At 41.5% G+C, this 12,881-nt stretch overlaps 1 protein-coding gene across 2 annotated transcripts in view; it reads right to left on the bottom strand.

The window, feature by feature from the left end:
* The window catches only part of LOC135905937 (WAG22 antigen-like), a 139,530-nt gene that overhangs the window by 57,916 nt on the left and 68,733 nt on the right, over nt 1-12,881 (bottom strand). The window contains exon 1 of one of the 2 annotated variants that reach the window (XM_065437077.1): nt 8,522-8,643. The exons of the other annotated variant lie outside the window; for it this stretch is intronic. Within the exon in view, the coding sequence (XP_065293149.1) occupies nt 8,522-8,631 (110 nt within the window). The 5' untranslated portion in view covers nt 8,632-8,643. Of the gene's footprint in view, nt 1-8,521; nt 8,644-12,881 lie in introns of those variants that run through there. 2 annotated transcript variants of the gene reach the window in all.

The following is a 12,881-nucleotide window of genomic DNA, read 5'->3' as shown; positions in this document are numbered from 1 at the left end:
GATGTGTTGCGAGACGTTGGTGGAAATGAAATGACCATGATTTATAGTGACAGAATCCAGCACGCTGTTCGCTATTTAAGTAGGAATTATAACTTTAAATTGGCGAAGGAAGTCTCAAAAACCAGTAAGTGGCTAGGCCTGGAGGAGAAATCGTGGCACTTCGGATGTAGTCTATGAGATTACTGCACGGTATAAGTCGGCTGATATTAAGTAAAACAAAATGTTTGCTCAAAATTGCAGTTGCTATATTATTAGGCGCTTGCGCTTCATTCTATGCTTCGGAAATCAAAAGCGCATTCATGGTTACGGCAACACGCTCAACTGCGTATCACATGTGAAAGCGTCGTTTCGTTTTAGATCCGATTGGTTTCGTTTTTACTTGTTCAATGCCAAAGCAGTTGGACAGGAAATCACGAAAACACGTAGCTAGTATCGCAGAAATACTTTAACACTACGGAAAGCATGAATCAGAGAAACATCGACTTGATACGCAAAATAATGTTTTCTCACGGCTACAGCCGCTCTTGTCGTCTGCCTCCAACTAATGCCAGAGTATAACCCTATCGCGCTCACCTATGACCGTTTTCAACATGCTTTTTTTTTTCTCCTCTTCTTTCTCCTTTTATTCCCTTTACCCCTTTCCCCAGCACAGGGTAGCCAGCCGGTATTTACACTGGCTAGCCTCCCTGTCTTTCCTCCTCTTTGTCTCTCCTCCTCCTCCTTCCAGTGGACGACTGCATCGTCACCGCAGGTTCAGAAACTCTGATAAAAAATGTTTCTCGGCGTTTTCCGCAATACTACTTCATGATTATACACTCTGGCCGGTAAGCTTTCCACTGCATTAAATAAATAGGTACCATGAAAATTGGTTGTCGGTACTTTAATTCTCTCTCGCTTGGCAATCTGTTAGCTTCCTGGTTAGCTCAGATGGTAGAGCGACCACCTTGGAGAAGCGTTGGGTCCCGAGTTAAATCCCCGGACCAGGACGAAACTTTATTAACTGTGAAGTTTTCTTTCTGGAAAATTCTTATGTGGTTTCCTTTAACTTGTGCTACGGTCGAGCGCATGCCAATTATTGCTTTCATCCCCTGTCGTTTTATTAAGAGGATATTGGTCTTCCATTTTTCATTGAACTGTGCATGTTTGTGCGTGTTGTTCCACTATCTTCAGTGGCTTCGTGGACCCATGTGCAGAACTTTGCACGTACTTGGGTTTTTTGCCTGTATTTAGTGTTTTGATGCCTTTAGTGATTTCATTTTGATTACTGTGCAGGGAAAAATAGTTCGTGCCAAGTAAAAGTGCCAACATTTCCTTTAACATCGTGCCAATAAAACAAAACTTTGTTTTTCATTGTCATATATGCTATAACTTACTGTGAAAAATTCGCGTGGTTATTATCGCTGTTTGTTGACTTTTGATTTTTTATAGGAAAATGTCTGCCCACTCTTTTCTGTAACGCCTTAACGGTCTTGGAAGTAAGTAAGCGAAATAAAACTTCAACGCCAAGTGTCTTGTTATCCATGTTGTAAGGTGACACGTCATACCAATGTTACAAATTGTTGGTTCCTTTATACATTACTCCGGTTGATGTATTCTTTTGGTCTTACATTACTTTGGACCTCATATGATGCTGTTTAGGACAAATCGCCATTATTTAGGGCAATTACCAATTATGTCAGAATTGCGTATTCATAAATTTCTTGCGTTCATCTTTTCTTTTTATTATTTCGCAATAGTGCAGGCCAGATTGTCCCAAGCAGGAGCGGAATATGGTTAAAAAAATAGCAAAAATTTGGGCGGCAGATATTCGGAATTTAAAAAAAAAATTAACAAATAAGAGTATTCGCACTAATAAAGGAACAGGGTTATATTTCTAGAAATGTAAATTCAAACAAAAAGCAGACCAATGTAACAACATAGATTCAAGTACTTCGCAAAAATTGGTGGTATGGTATGGTATGAATAACTTTATTTAGGTCCTGAGGGATCAGCCTGGGACTGATGCGGGCCGCTCCCACGTCGGTACAGAGAGGCCGAGCCCCTCTGCCGTCACACGGGCCCTCTGGACAGCCCTCAGTTGGTCCGCCAGCACTTCACTGTGCAGCATCCGCTGCCACCACTGTTCACCTCGAGAACCATCACCGGCCAACGCCAAGCAGCGCCAAAGCATGTGTTCTAAACCGAGCAAACCCCCACACTTACTACAATAGAGTGAAACCCTGCAGTCTGGAATAATTTTGTTCATGATGACCGGGTTAGGGTACGTACGTGTCTGCAGAAGCCTTAATGTAACCGCCTGTGGCCTATTTAATTTAGAATGTGGCAGGGGGAATGCCCTGCGCCCTAGGTAATAGTGCTTGGTGATTTCGCTGTAGGTCTCAAAAACAGTTTTATGAAGGGCGCTCCAGTTGGAAATTGCCCCCGGGGAAAAAATTCTGTTTAAATGAATTTGTTTTTGCAAAAATTGATTTCAGCGCATAATCATGTGAGTGTCGAGTCCTTTGGGTACTTAAGGGTTGGGCATGTGGACATATGGACATGTCTAGTTTACGTTTTAAAATATCAAAATACATTAAGCGAGCATGTTCTCTACACGTTTGGGTATGTCACTATCCCGCATAAGCTTAGCAGTGGAGTCATTTCTTTTGTATTTCCCATAAATAAATCTTACAGCTTTTCTTTGTAACATCTCTGGCTTTTGTTCATCCTCTTTGAGGTTCCCAAATCACGGAAGCATGCTCTATCTTAGACATGATGTACGTATTGTAAGCCAATAATCTGAGCTTCTTTGGAGCTTTTCCTAATTTCCTTCTTAAACAAAACAACTTCCTAAAGGCTGATGCGCAAATGTCAGAAGCATGAGCTGAACCAGGGATTTTTTTTATTGATATGATATGAGGAGATGTTGGCACACAATTAAATGCGCCGGCTACTTCTTATCTCTTCAATGGTTTTATCATACGACATACAGGGTTCAAGATTACATACCAAATAATCCTTTCACACAAGCACAAGGATTTGTCACGCAACGTTTTCACAGGAAGACTATATGACGTCAGAAACACATGGTACATACAATATACAAGGTAAATGTCTCCACAGTTATATAGATAAAAGTCTCAAAGATACAAACGATACTGTCGCCTAATAACACAGTGTCTAGTCTGCGGGTGGTACATACATCGTGTAAATGCATTATAACATATAGTCACAACAGTACAGTCAACATAACATAATTCACAAACACTTGCATATATACAGCGAGATTGAAATGAAGGGAACCATAAAAGCGTTAATAACGTCCAACAATGCCGCTGTCTTCAAGAAAAGTCTTTATTGCTAGGAATTGTTTGCAGTGAGCGTTTGAAGGCCGCAATATTTGAGTTCAGTTATATGTACTACTTCTAGATTGTAAAGTGTATAGGCGTAAATACTCGGCTGTATTTTTCGTGTGAGCTTTAGTAAGACGGTTTTTTTTAACCTTAACTTCCGTGTCCCATGTTCTACACCACTGTTCAACTATAGACAACTGGTCCTGTAAAATGGCATGGTCAATTTTGTACAATAATTCTTGAAACCTAATAGAGTCATCGGCAAAAAGTTTTATACACAATGAGTCAAGCATTAATCTAATTTACATACACTAAAGACAACTAGGGACCCAGCAGATCGGCCTGCGCCACGCCACGGGAAGGCACAAGAAAGATATCGGAAGCCTGATCAACCACCACAACAAATTGACTTCTATTTTACAAATACGCTTCCACCCATTTCACTAAATAACAAGAAAGGATAATGAATTTTAGCTTATGCAACAGTTTCGCGAGTGATACGTTATCAGAAGCTTCGCTAAAGTCGATAAGAAACGCATCTATTTGCCCTGAGTGATCTAACGCCATTAAGACACCTAAATTAATAAGCAGCCGGGTCGTCGTAGATTTTCCCTTTCAGAAACCATGTTGAAATGGGGACAAAACATCTTCGTTATACAGGGAAGACCGAAGTATAACCAGCTGTGACGTGCTCCATAACTTTCGAACAAGTAAAAGTAATCGACACAGGTCTATAATTTGTTAGTATTAGCTTATCACCTTTATTATGTACTGGTACAACGAGTGCCGTTTTCCAATCTGCTGGAAGTTCACTAGTGTTTAATGGAAAGTGAAACATTTTTTTGCATATATTCTGCAATTTGTGCTGCAAAGCGTTTCAAGAATACATTTGGAATTCCATCAGTGCCCACCCTCTCTTCATCGTTTAATTTACGAAGCATAGACAGGACTCCGTCAGTTGTTATCAGTGGTACATATCTGACTTAAAAATTTTAAATTCCTTCGATGTGACATATCTGTCCTTAGAAGAAAAAAACATTATGAAATTACAGGTGAAATGTGTGCTCTATATATCAGGTACGTTAGTTATAAGCATTATAATTATAAGCTGATAGTTTATTGTATTTTTTCCAATACCTTCCTTTGTCTGCCCGAGATAACGCAGCATTCTTGACGGACCCATTTTTGAGAATTCAGGAAGTGCAGAAATGAAATAACGACACTTAGCCAGTTGCACTTTAGTGACCAAATTACTTTTCATTTCCAGGACAAATGTTCATGCAAATGTTTTCTTTTTTTCTGATTCTTTTCAATTTACGTTTCATGTGTATTACTTCATGACTAACCTACTGATTATTGCAATGTTTGGTAACCCTTCTCACAACAAGTGCAAGTTTTTCAATACAGAAAGAAACAATTTTATTAAAATGAAACCGTAAGTTCCGAACATTTTCAGAACTCACATTCATAGCTAGTATTTTCTCAAAGTAGTAAATAATTGATATGTCATCACTGCGCTCAAAATGTCTAACGTTGGTCAAACTACGCCGAATGCATTTTGCACCACGGTTATATTACCAGGAAAAGATAACCACTTATGATCCGAAATACCCAGCTCAACATCAATAACCTCATTGAAAAAGGCGCTTCATTGATAAAAAACAAAAAGATTGAGAAGCGCATGCTCTCTAGTGTATTCACATACAATTTGCTCAACATTCAAAGCTAGCTTAATGTGACGAATAACATCAGCACTGGCACATTCACCATACACTTTCTATTTACCTTCATCTCAACAAACATCAATTGGTTGTACGTTTTGCAAATATATATACATGCAACAACGTGTATGAAGTGATGTTGCTTTCATGTGTGCAATGCGTATATTTTATTGTCATGTTAAAGCCTAGATTTGTGCTTATAGACTTCCTGCATACGCATAGTGTATTCGCATGTACAATATATGTACCCGTATTGTTTTATTGTTTTTTTTTCTTTTATATAGCCTGTCTGTTTCAAATATGGGCTGTGTAAACGTTGTCGATTGCAGCAAAACTGCGGCGTGGTCGCCGCCATCAGCTGCTCAGTAAAGTAGTTTTTGTGCGGCTGCTTCCTACTTGGAATCAAAGAACATAAAGCTAAAACTGAAATATATAGGGCCTTCAGTTAGGCGTAAGGGAAGCGTATGAGTGGCGCCGCCGGCGGGCAAATACATACCCGCACCTACGGTTAATATAGTAATAATAATATTTGGGGTTTTACGTGCCAAAACCACTTTCTGATTATGAGGCACGCCGTAGTGGAGGACTCCGGAAATTTTGACCACCTGGGGTTCTTTAACGTGCACCTAAATCTAAGCACACGGGTGTTTTCGCATTTCGCCCCCATCGAAATGCGGCCGCCGAGGCCGGGATTCGATCCCGCGACCTCGTGCTCAGCAGCCCAACACCATAGCCACTGAGTAACCACGGCGGGTGCCGCACCTACGGTTAAAACATGCCATCAGCCCCACCGCGTACGTGGGCACTTGCCCGTGGTTCAGAGTCCAGCTAACTCTCGCCCACATTACGTGGTAATGCGTCAGGCTACCCAAGTTTAATAAGCCTCACATTCCGGCGCAAAAAAACAAAAATTCAGAACGAAGCATTGGAAGGCCTGGCGCTCGCCAGCGAGGAAAACGAGGCCCAAGAGGCATTTATTTTGGCCTAAGACATTTGCCTACTTGCTATTTTAGCTTAAAATACAAATGCACGAAACAAACACATTCGCTTCCAATCCTCGTACATTCTGTTTGCACTCCTGGCTACTTGATTGGGTATACACGCTCGGCTGTGTTTGGCCATATGCGAAGGTAGAGAGTGCGACGCATATTTTACCTCGAATCGAAACCAGTTCACATCTGGTGCCGTTATGGTATGTCCACAAGGAATTCCCACGAGACGCCGTGAATTTCCTAGATTAGGCATGACAATGCATGGCGTTGATGGTCCTTCTATTACGTATATAGCGCTATAGTGCTTATGACGTATGAAGCACGGACTCAGCTCATGGGAGTCGTAAGAAACGAGTGACCTCGCTTTAGGAGGTTGCATGTGCTGGAAGGGCAGAGAGCTGTATATAAGATCAGGAAGGAGCATCTGGCCGGCCATTGTGTCGACGCAGCAGCGAAATGTTCGTGCATACTGCGCATACGAATGTGACATTTCATATGTCACCCCCCGTCATGTAGAGTATATAGCACTCTAGGCATACGGGCCAGACAAACATTTCCAGCCTCCATTAAACAATTTTTCGCTTTCTTTTCTCTCTCGCTATATAGGAGCTCTCCTGCAGCGTCAGCTCCAGACAGCAATTTGCGAAATTGCGAAGGCGCTATATCGCTTCAACAGTGAGAAACTGGGACTCGGTCAACACTGTAGCGTAGGTTTCGTAGGTCGGCCGAAAGACGAAGAAAGTTGAGCGATGCGGAGAAAGACGCCCAGCGTATCCGCTACGCCGTGACTAAATGTTTGTAAAACGCTGGCTCATTGTTTTAAGGCGTCCTCCCGCAAAAGAAAAGGCAGTCGTTGCTTCTGAGAGTCACGAATACGGATGCACCCGGCGGCTCTTCCCTGACCCTGCAGGGTCGCTGTCAGGGCCGTGCCCGCTTTTGGCCGGTCGACGGAGACGACGCCTCGGTCATGAGAGTACAGGAGAGAAACGGCTGGTCACGTCACGACTGCCTGTTTCCGCGCTCAAACGTTTATTATGTACGGTAAACGCAGCCAACGGCGCGTGCTCAGCAAAGGGGAGAGGGGGAAAAAGGTTACACAAAGGGGGCGCGCGCTGCAGACCAGTCGTTTTGCTTTTGTTTCCGCTGGAAGGTGCACGTACGCAACGCACTGACAACTTGCGCTTAAAGAGCACTGTCAACGTCTCACGCGTGAAGCATTTGGTTCTAAGAATGGCTAACGAGGCGGAAATTCTCGAGCGCTGTCTAAAGGCGGGGTTTTTAAAAGACCTTGGGATGTTGTTAGGGCATGAAATACCTCCTGCGCGACCTCAAGTCGGAGCTTGTCGAGCAGCCTAGCCCGATGACTCTTAAAAGAATTTTATGGGTCGGGTTCTCACAGTAGGGCTGGCTGCCACGGCATTACTAAAATGACAAAATAGTGCAGCAATCGCGGTGGCCTCATTTCTATGGACGCGAAGTTAAGAACACACGGGGAACCATGCATTGCATGCACGTTAAAGAACTCCAGTTGATCAATATAATCCGAAGTTCCCCAATATGACGCGCCTCATATCATATCGTGGTTTTGGCCGTAAAATCCATGAATTTCATTTTTTTTTAATAGCGGAGTACTAAAACTAACTAGCAATGCTAGGCTGGTAAAGAAACTTTTCAAAACCTTCTTTTCATAAATATAGAGGAAAATTATATATCTTTGAATACCAATAAAGTGCCAATAAATGATCGTATATACATTGCCTACTCTTTTAAACAACCAGCATTGCTTTCGGTAATGCTGCTGCTGTTAAGTTTTGATTTTGTGCTGAAAAGTCTCTTCACGTTTTCATAAATTTTGATGTCGTGGATAAAAGTAAAGTATTTCCGTTTTAATGTTAATTTCAACACTTCTAGTTTTATTTTTTAAACGTATAGTTTTGGTATTGTAAGCTTGTCGCATACGAACATTTGCTGTGGCCCCTGTGAAAGTGCAACTATAGGGTACAGACCCCGTCAAGCTTCTTGCTTTTAGTCTGTGTCCCCAGCATTTTTGTACATGCTGTAATGTACTGTAATGCTGAAATAAAATGAATGAATGAAGCACATCTCAAACATTTACGCCGGAATCTCAGCGCTGGTGTGTCAATATGACATCAAGAACTCCAAAGTATTTTGTTGTTTTTGAGGCGATCAACGGTAGTCTAACAAGGGATGTCTCCGGAGCTGACGTTGCCACAAGGTGGCGAAGGCAAGTTCCCCAGTCGGAACGTTGGCATCAGCTTCAGAATCCCTCATTCACCCCACTGTCAACCTTTTCAAGTCTCCATATTTAACTTAACCCATTGCCTGGTCCGGACTTCTCGCATTTCAGCTGTTTTGGGAGAGAGAAAGTTTTTTTTAAAAGTGACATTAAAAAGCAAAAGAGGTTGAGTTGAATTAGTGCATTACCCTTATTGAACACCAAGGAGTCCACTCTCACCTTGAGAATAGGTTTGCTAAGCCCGAAAAGAAGAAAACGGAAGACCAGTGCCGACACTGCTTTGAAGTCACCGCACCATATCGCCATGACCTCATGGATTTTGACGGCATCTGCTAGGGCCTCTAGTTTAACTTCTTATCTGTAAAGATAGTCTAAGTCGCATTCTGAAAAGCAAAATGCTGAACTTGGCAAGTTTTAACAAGTTTTACGGCGCCACAAACGGCCCAAGTACAAACGCATACTTTCACATCCTTGATGTCGCACTGACTTATCGGCTTTGGGGCTTCACAGCAAAAATTCAAGTAACGAAACTGCGACCATCATTGTGAAATCTAATAACCAACCAATTACCATGAAAAAAAGATAATATAGTTTTGAAAGAATACTGTATTCTAAGCTAATTCAGCGTTTCTCTTTATAGTGACTCGTTAGACTTGCTATGTACAGTGTTCGGTTTCATTATAATGCATTGCAGTCATCATTTACCAATGAACGATTAACCAGACTCGAGCAGATGCTCTAAAAAATAATGATGTCACGGTAAGCCTATGCTCCCATTACCACCAGTCTTTAATCATTGCGTCGTTTTCGGCATAAGCCTCGTTTCGCGGTAAGAGTACCTGATTTGATATTGCAGAATGCAATGGAGTACCACAGCTTAACTTAATTAGTGCCATTTAGCGTCCGCTAAAAGCTTCAGACACTGCTCGTTTCACATGCTAGTAACACCGTTGGCTTGTGATCGACATTAAAACGTGAGAGTGTCATAATTCGCTGAGAGATACTCGTCATTTTCGCATACATTGGAATCTGTGTGAAGCGTACCTTTCGTGAAGTGGTGAATGAAATGCTATAGATTTGCCCATTTCGTACCTGCGTACTTGGCGTAAAGGAAACTGGGACGCGTATCTGCTCTCAGGCACCGATGCTACGCAATATGACAAATCTTATATTGAATAGTATTTCTTGTTTTTCTTATTATTTAAGTGCACCTTCAGCTTCTTGGCAGGTCGCCCTTTCAGGTTATGTGCCACAGTATGGAAATGGTTATGATCATCAACACGCAGCGATCATCTCAAAGAGCAAATTGGCGGAGACACGATGTCTATACCGTCAGCGTCATGGCCGGTCCCCCGTTGTGGGTAAGTGCCAAAGTATAGAAATCATCATTATAATAATCATCATCATCAATATGCAGTGATATCACATTAAGTGCTAGTTGGTGGCAAGCTATGTATACCGTGCATTTCTTGGCCAATACGGTGGATATGTGCCATAGTGTGGAAATAATCGTAACCAACACGTGGCAACCATCTGGAACAGCTAGTTGGTGGTGGTATACGAAGGAAGCGTATGTGCGCTTGTGACCTATCAGCAAAAAAAAAATACATATCGAGTAATACGTTGTCACACCAAACAAAAAGATGTTTTTTACTGATATGCCTGCATAGCCTATAGAAAACTTGTGTGCAAGACAGAAATGCAGGATGAAAAAATTTGCCGTGGTTTAAAACGGTTAAACCAAGTTTTTCGACTAATAGCCCGGTTCTCCTTGTTTGGGAAAGGGACACAGATGCTGCTCGGCGTAGCAGCAGCAGCGAGCGAATTGGCCTGCATGCTGCATGCATCTCGCTTCAACACGAGCCAAGTGTCGAAAGCACAGTACATACGAAGCTACCAGCATTCTGCGCATTTTGTCCACATCGCAGATCTCTTTCAAGGCGCGGCGTACGCAGCAGCCGCCGGTAGTGGCAGGCAAGTCCCAGTTTGACCTTGGGTGAGCTTGAAGGTCAGATTTACGGAACCATGCGTTTTATGGGTTTCTAAGTGGAATAGTAGAGCTATCACTATAACTTGCTCAAAATCACGTTTTTTCTCAGATGACTATGCGCTTGAAGGACACTTACGATCAACACTTACGAAGCCTGCGCGCTTTCACCTTTTACAAGTAAATTGTTGCTATGCGACGCGCCTAGCGGGCCAAGGGTCTCAAGCGCTGACTTGCACAAGCTTATTCCTCGTTTTTAGGCATGCGACCGTGGTCGATGTCCCTATATGACATGATCATGGTGCTCGGCCTCCACAGCCGTTTGAAAAAAAAATGCAAATGCTTCATGCTCAAGTTAGTACTCGTTATTCCAGAAAAAACGTTATTGAAAGAGTTGCATACATACTTGGGGCATAGAAAGCGCTACCTGAGCCACCTAACCGGCTTGCTACATATCAGTAACTTGCATGTTTGAGGAAGCTTTAACTTTCGTTTTTTTTTTACTTATTCATATGTGTTTGTGTTTAGAGAAACCTGTACGTATGACTGAAGATATCATAGCCATTGAGAATGCATGGCACTGATGTCGTACAGGCAACTTAATAAAGTGAACGAGGCCGTGGTCTAGTGGTTAGAGCACCGGGCTCTTGTGCAGGGGGTATCGGGGTTCAAAAGCAAGCATGGGACATTTTTGTTTAGTTACTTAATTAGTTTCTTGTGACAACTAGTAAAATACTGTGTACCAAGTTGGCTATAAAAGGCCAGAGATTCACAAACTGCAATGTGGTGAGAAAGCCAAAGAAAGCTGTCGCTTTAAAAAAAAAGAACTAAAAAAGGAGGTGCATTGCGCAACCAATCAGCAGATGGCCAGTGACATGTCTTATGACCGCTATTTACGTACAGATTATTGGAGCTGCGTAAACATGAAAAACCTAAATTTTTTTTTTATCGGCCGAGGTGGGAAGGCGCACAGAAATAGGTTGTGTTGTGTAAAGGACAGCTCGCATCTGTGCGCTTTGTATCTCTATGCACGCATTATCTAATATGCTCTGCCGCGCAAGCCTTCAAAGGCTTTGGCAGGCCTGTATGAATGTACTGATTTGATTATTCGCAATAAAGATATTATTATTATTATTATTATTATTATTATTATTATTATTATTATTATTATTATTATTATTATTATTATTATTATTATTATTATTATTATTATTATTATTATTATTATTATTATTATTATTATTATTATTATTTTATTATTATTATTATTATTATTCCCATCTGTTCGCCTGTATAGCTCGGATCATATCGAAACCTAAAATAAAATATAAAATATAAAAAACACAGACTCCATATTGTCAGCATACCCACTTCTCCTCAATACTCATTACGTAATCAAATCAGAAAAAAACAATTTACGCGTACTAACCATGGACGTCAGGATATAAGCTATCAAATACCAAGGCTACTAAACATCATTGAGCAACAAATTGATTTTTATGCACCTCATTTTAAGGAATGTATAAAAAACCTTCTCATACATTATCAGATTACTTATACATAAAATGCTATCACTCTAAAATGTTTATGCACTATATATGTATGCTTTAATCTGCGCTGTATAGTGAATGTACAAACAAAAATTGAAGCATAAATGTTTTTTCACATAGTCATTGTATAGTGTACAAACTATATTGTTTATTTGTATTTTCTACATCGTACTTGCTCGTTCTTTTTATATTTGCTTTTTTCGTACATTGCATTATCATGCAAGCCGAACGCGCTTAGGAGTAAGAGCTGTCAGGCCATACGGCCTTTAGCTCTTGTTTCCTCTTTCTGTTATGAAGAAAGAAATAAACTTCATACTTCAAACCTCGCAGGCCTCTTCAGCTCGTAGCAGCCTTCGCGCATAAATTTGTTCTCATTGCGCTTTCTTACGTAATGTTATTTTTTTTTTATTCGCGGCATGTTGAAAGGAGTAGCCATCACAACTGTGAGGGCACGAAATATTCTTATGTTTCATTTCAGTTACAAGAATGTGGTATAAAACGCAGTCGCCGCAGCACAAGATGGATGGACGGAACTCTTGGGTCTCTAAGAGCCTAAAGAACACTCATCCCGTATATGCCAGTGAATGTCGCTCATTCATGCAGTCCCAAAGATTAAAGCACCAATTTCACTGATCGACGGCATGTTTCTTCCGCCTCTTTGAATTAACGCGCGAAACGCACCTTAGCACACTTAAGCGAACAAACAGGGAAGTCAAAGAAAGCATGCAAGGAAATGACTGCGCTATTTCGTTGAAATGTAAATATGATACCTAAGCCTACGGTGGAAAGTACGTCATGAATCCTCCGCTATGACCTTAAGTGGCGCTGGCTAACGCTATCCGAGCTAGGTTTATTACATGCACACTAAATACCGAAGAAAGTCGACGAGGGCACAGCGCCCGCGGTATAGTTGAGATGGAGAGCATCGTGCACCGAATGAGAAATATATGGGTTCGGCTACCACCTGTGGCTAGAGTTGGCTTTCCACCCTTCCCCGTTTCCCCATTTACCTATCGTTTCTAAATTTCAATTGAAAAAGAAA

The sequence above is a fragment of the Dermacentor albipictus genome, chromosome 5 (assembly GCF_038994185.2).
Source record: "Dermacentor albipictus isolate Rhodes 1998 colony chromosome 5, USDA_Dalb.pri_finalv2, whole genome shotgun sequence".
Taxonomy (NCBI): Eukaryota; Metazoa; Arthropoda; class Arachnida; order Ixodida; family Ixodidae; genus Dermacentor; species Dermacentor albipictus.
This window is presented reverse-complemented; position numbering and strand designations above follow the sequence as displayed.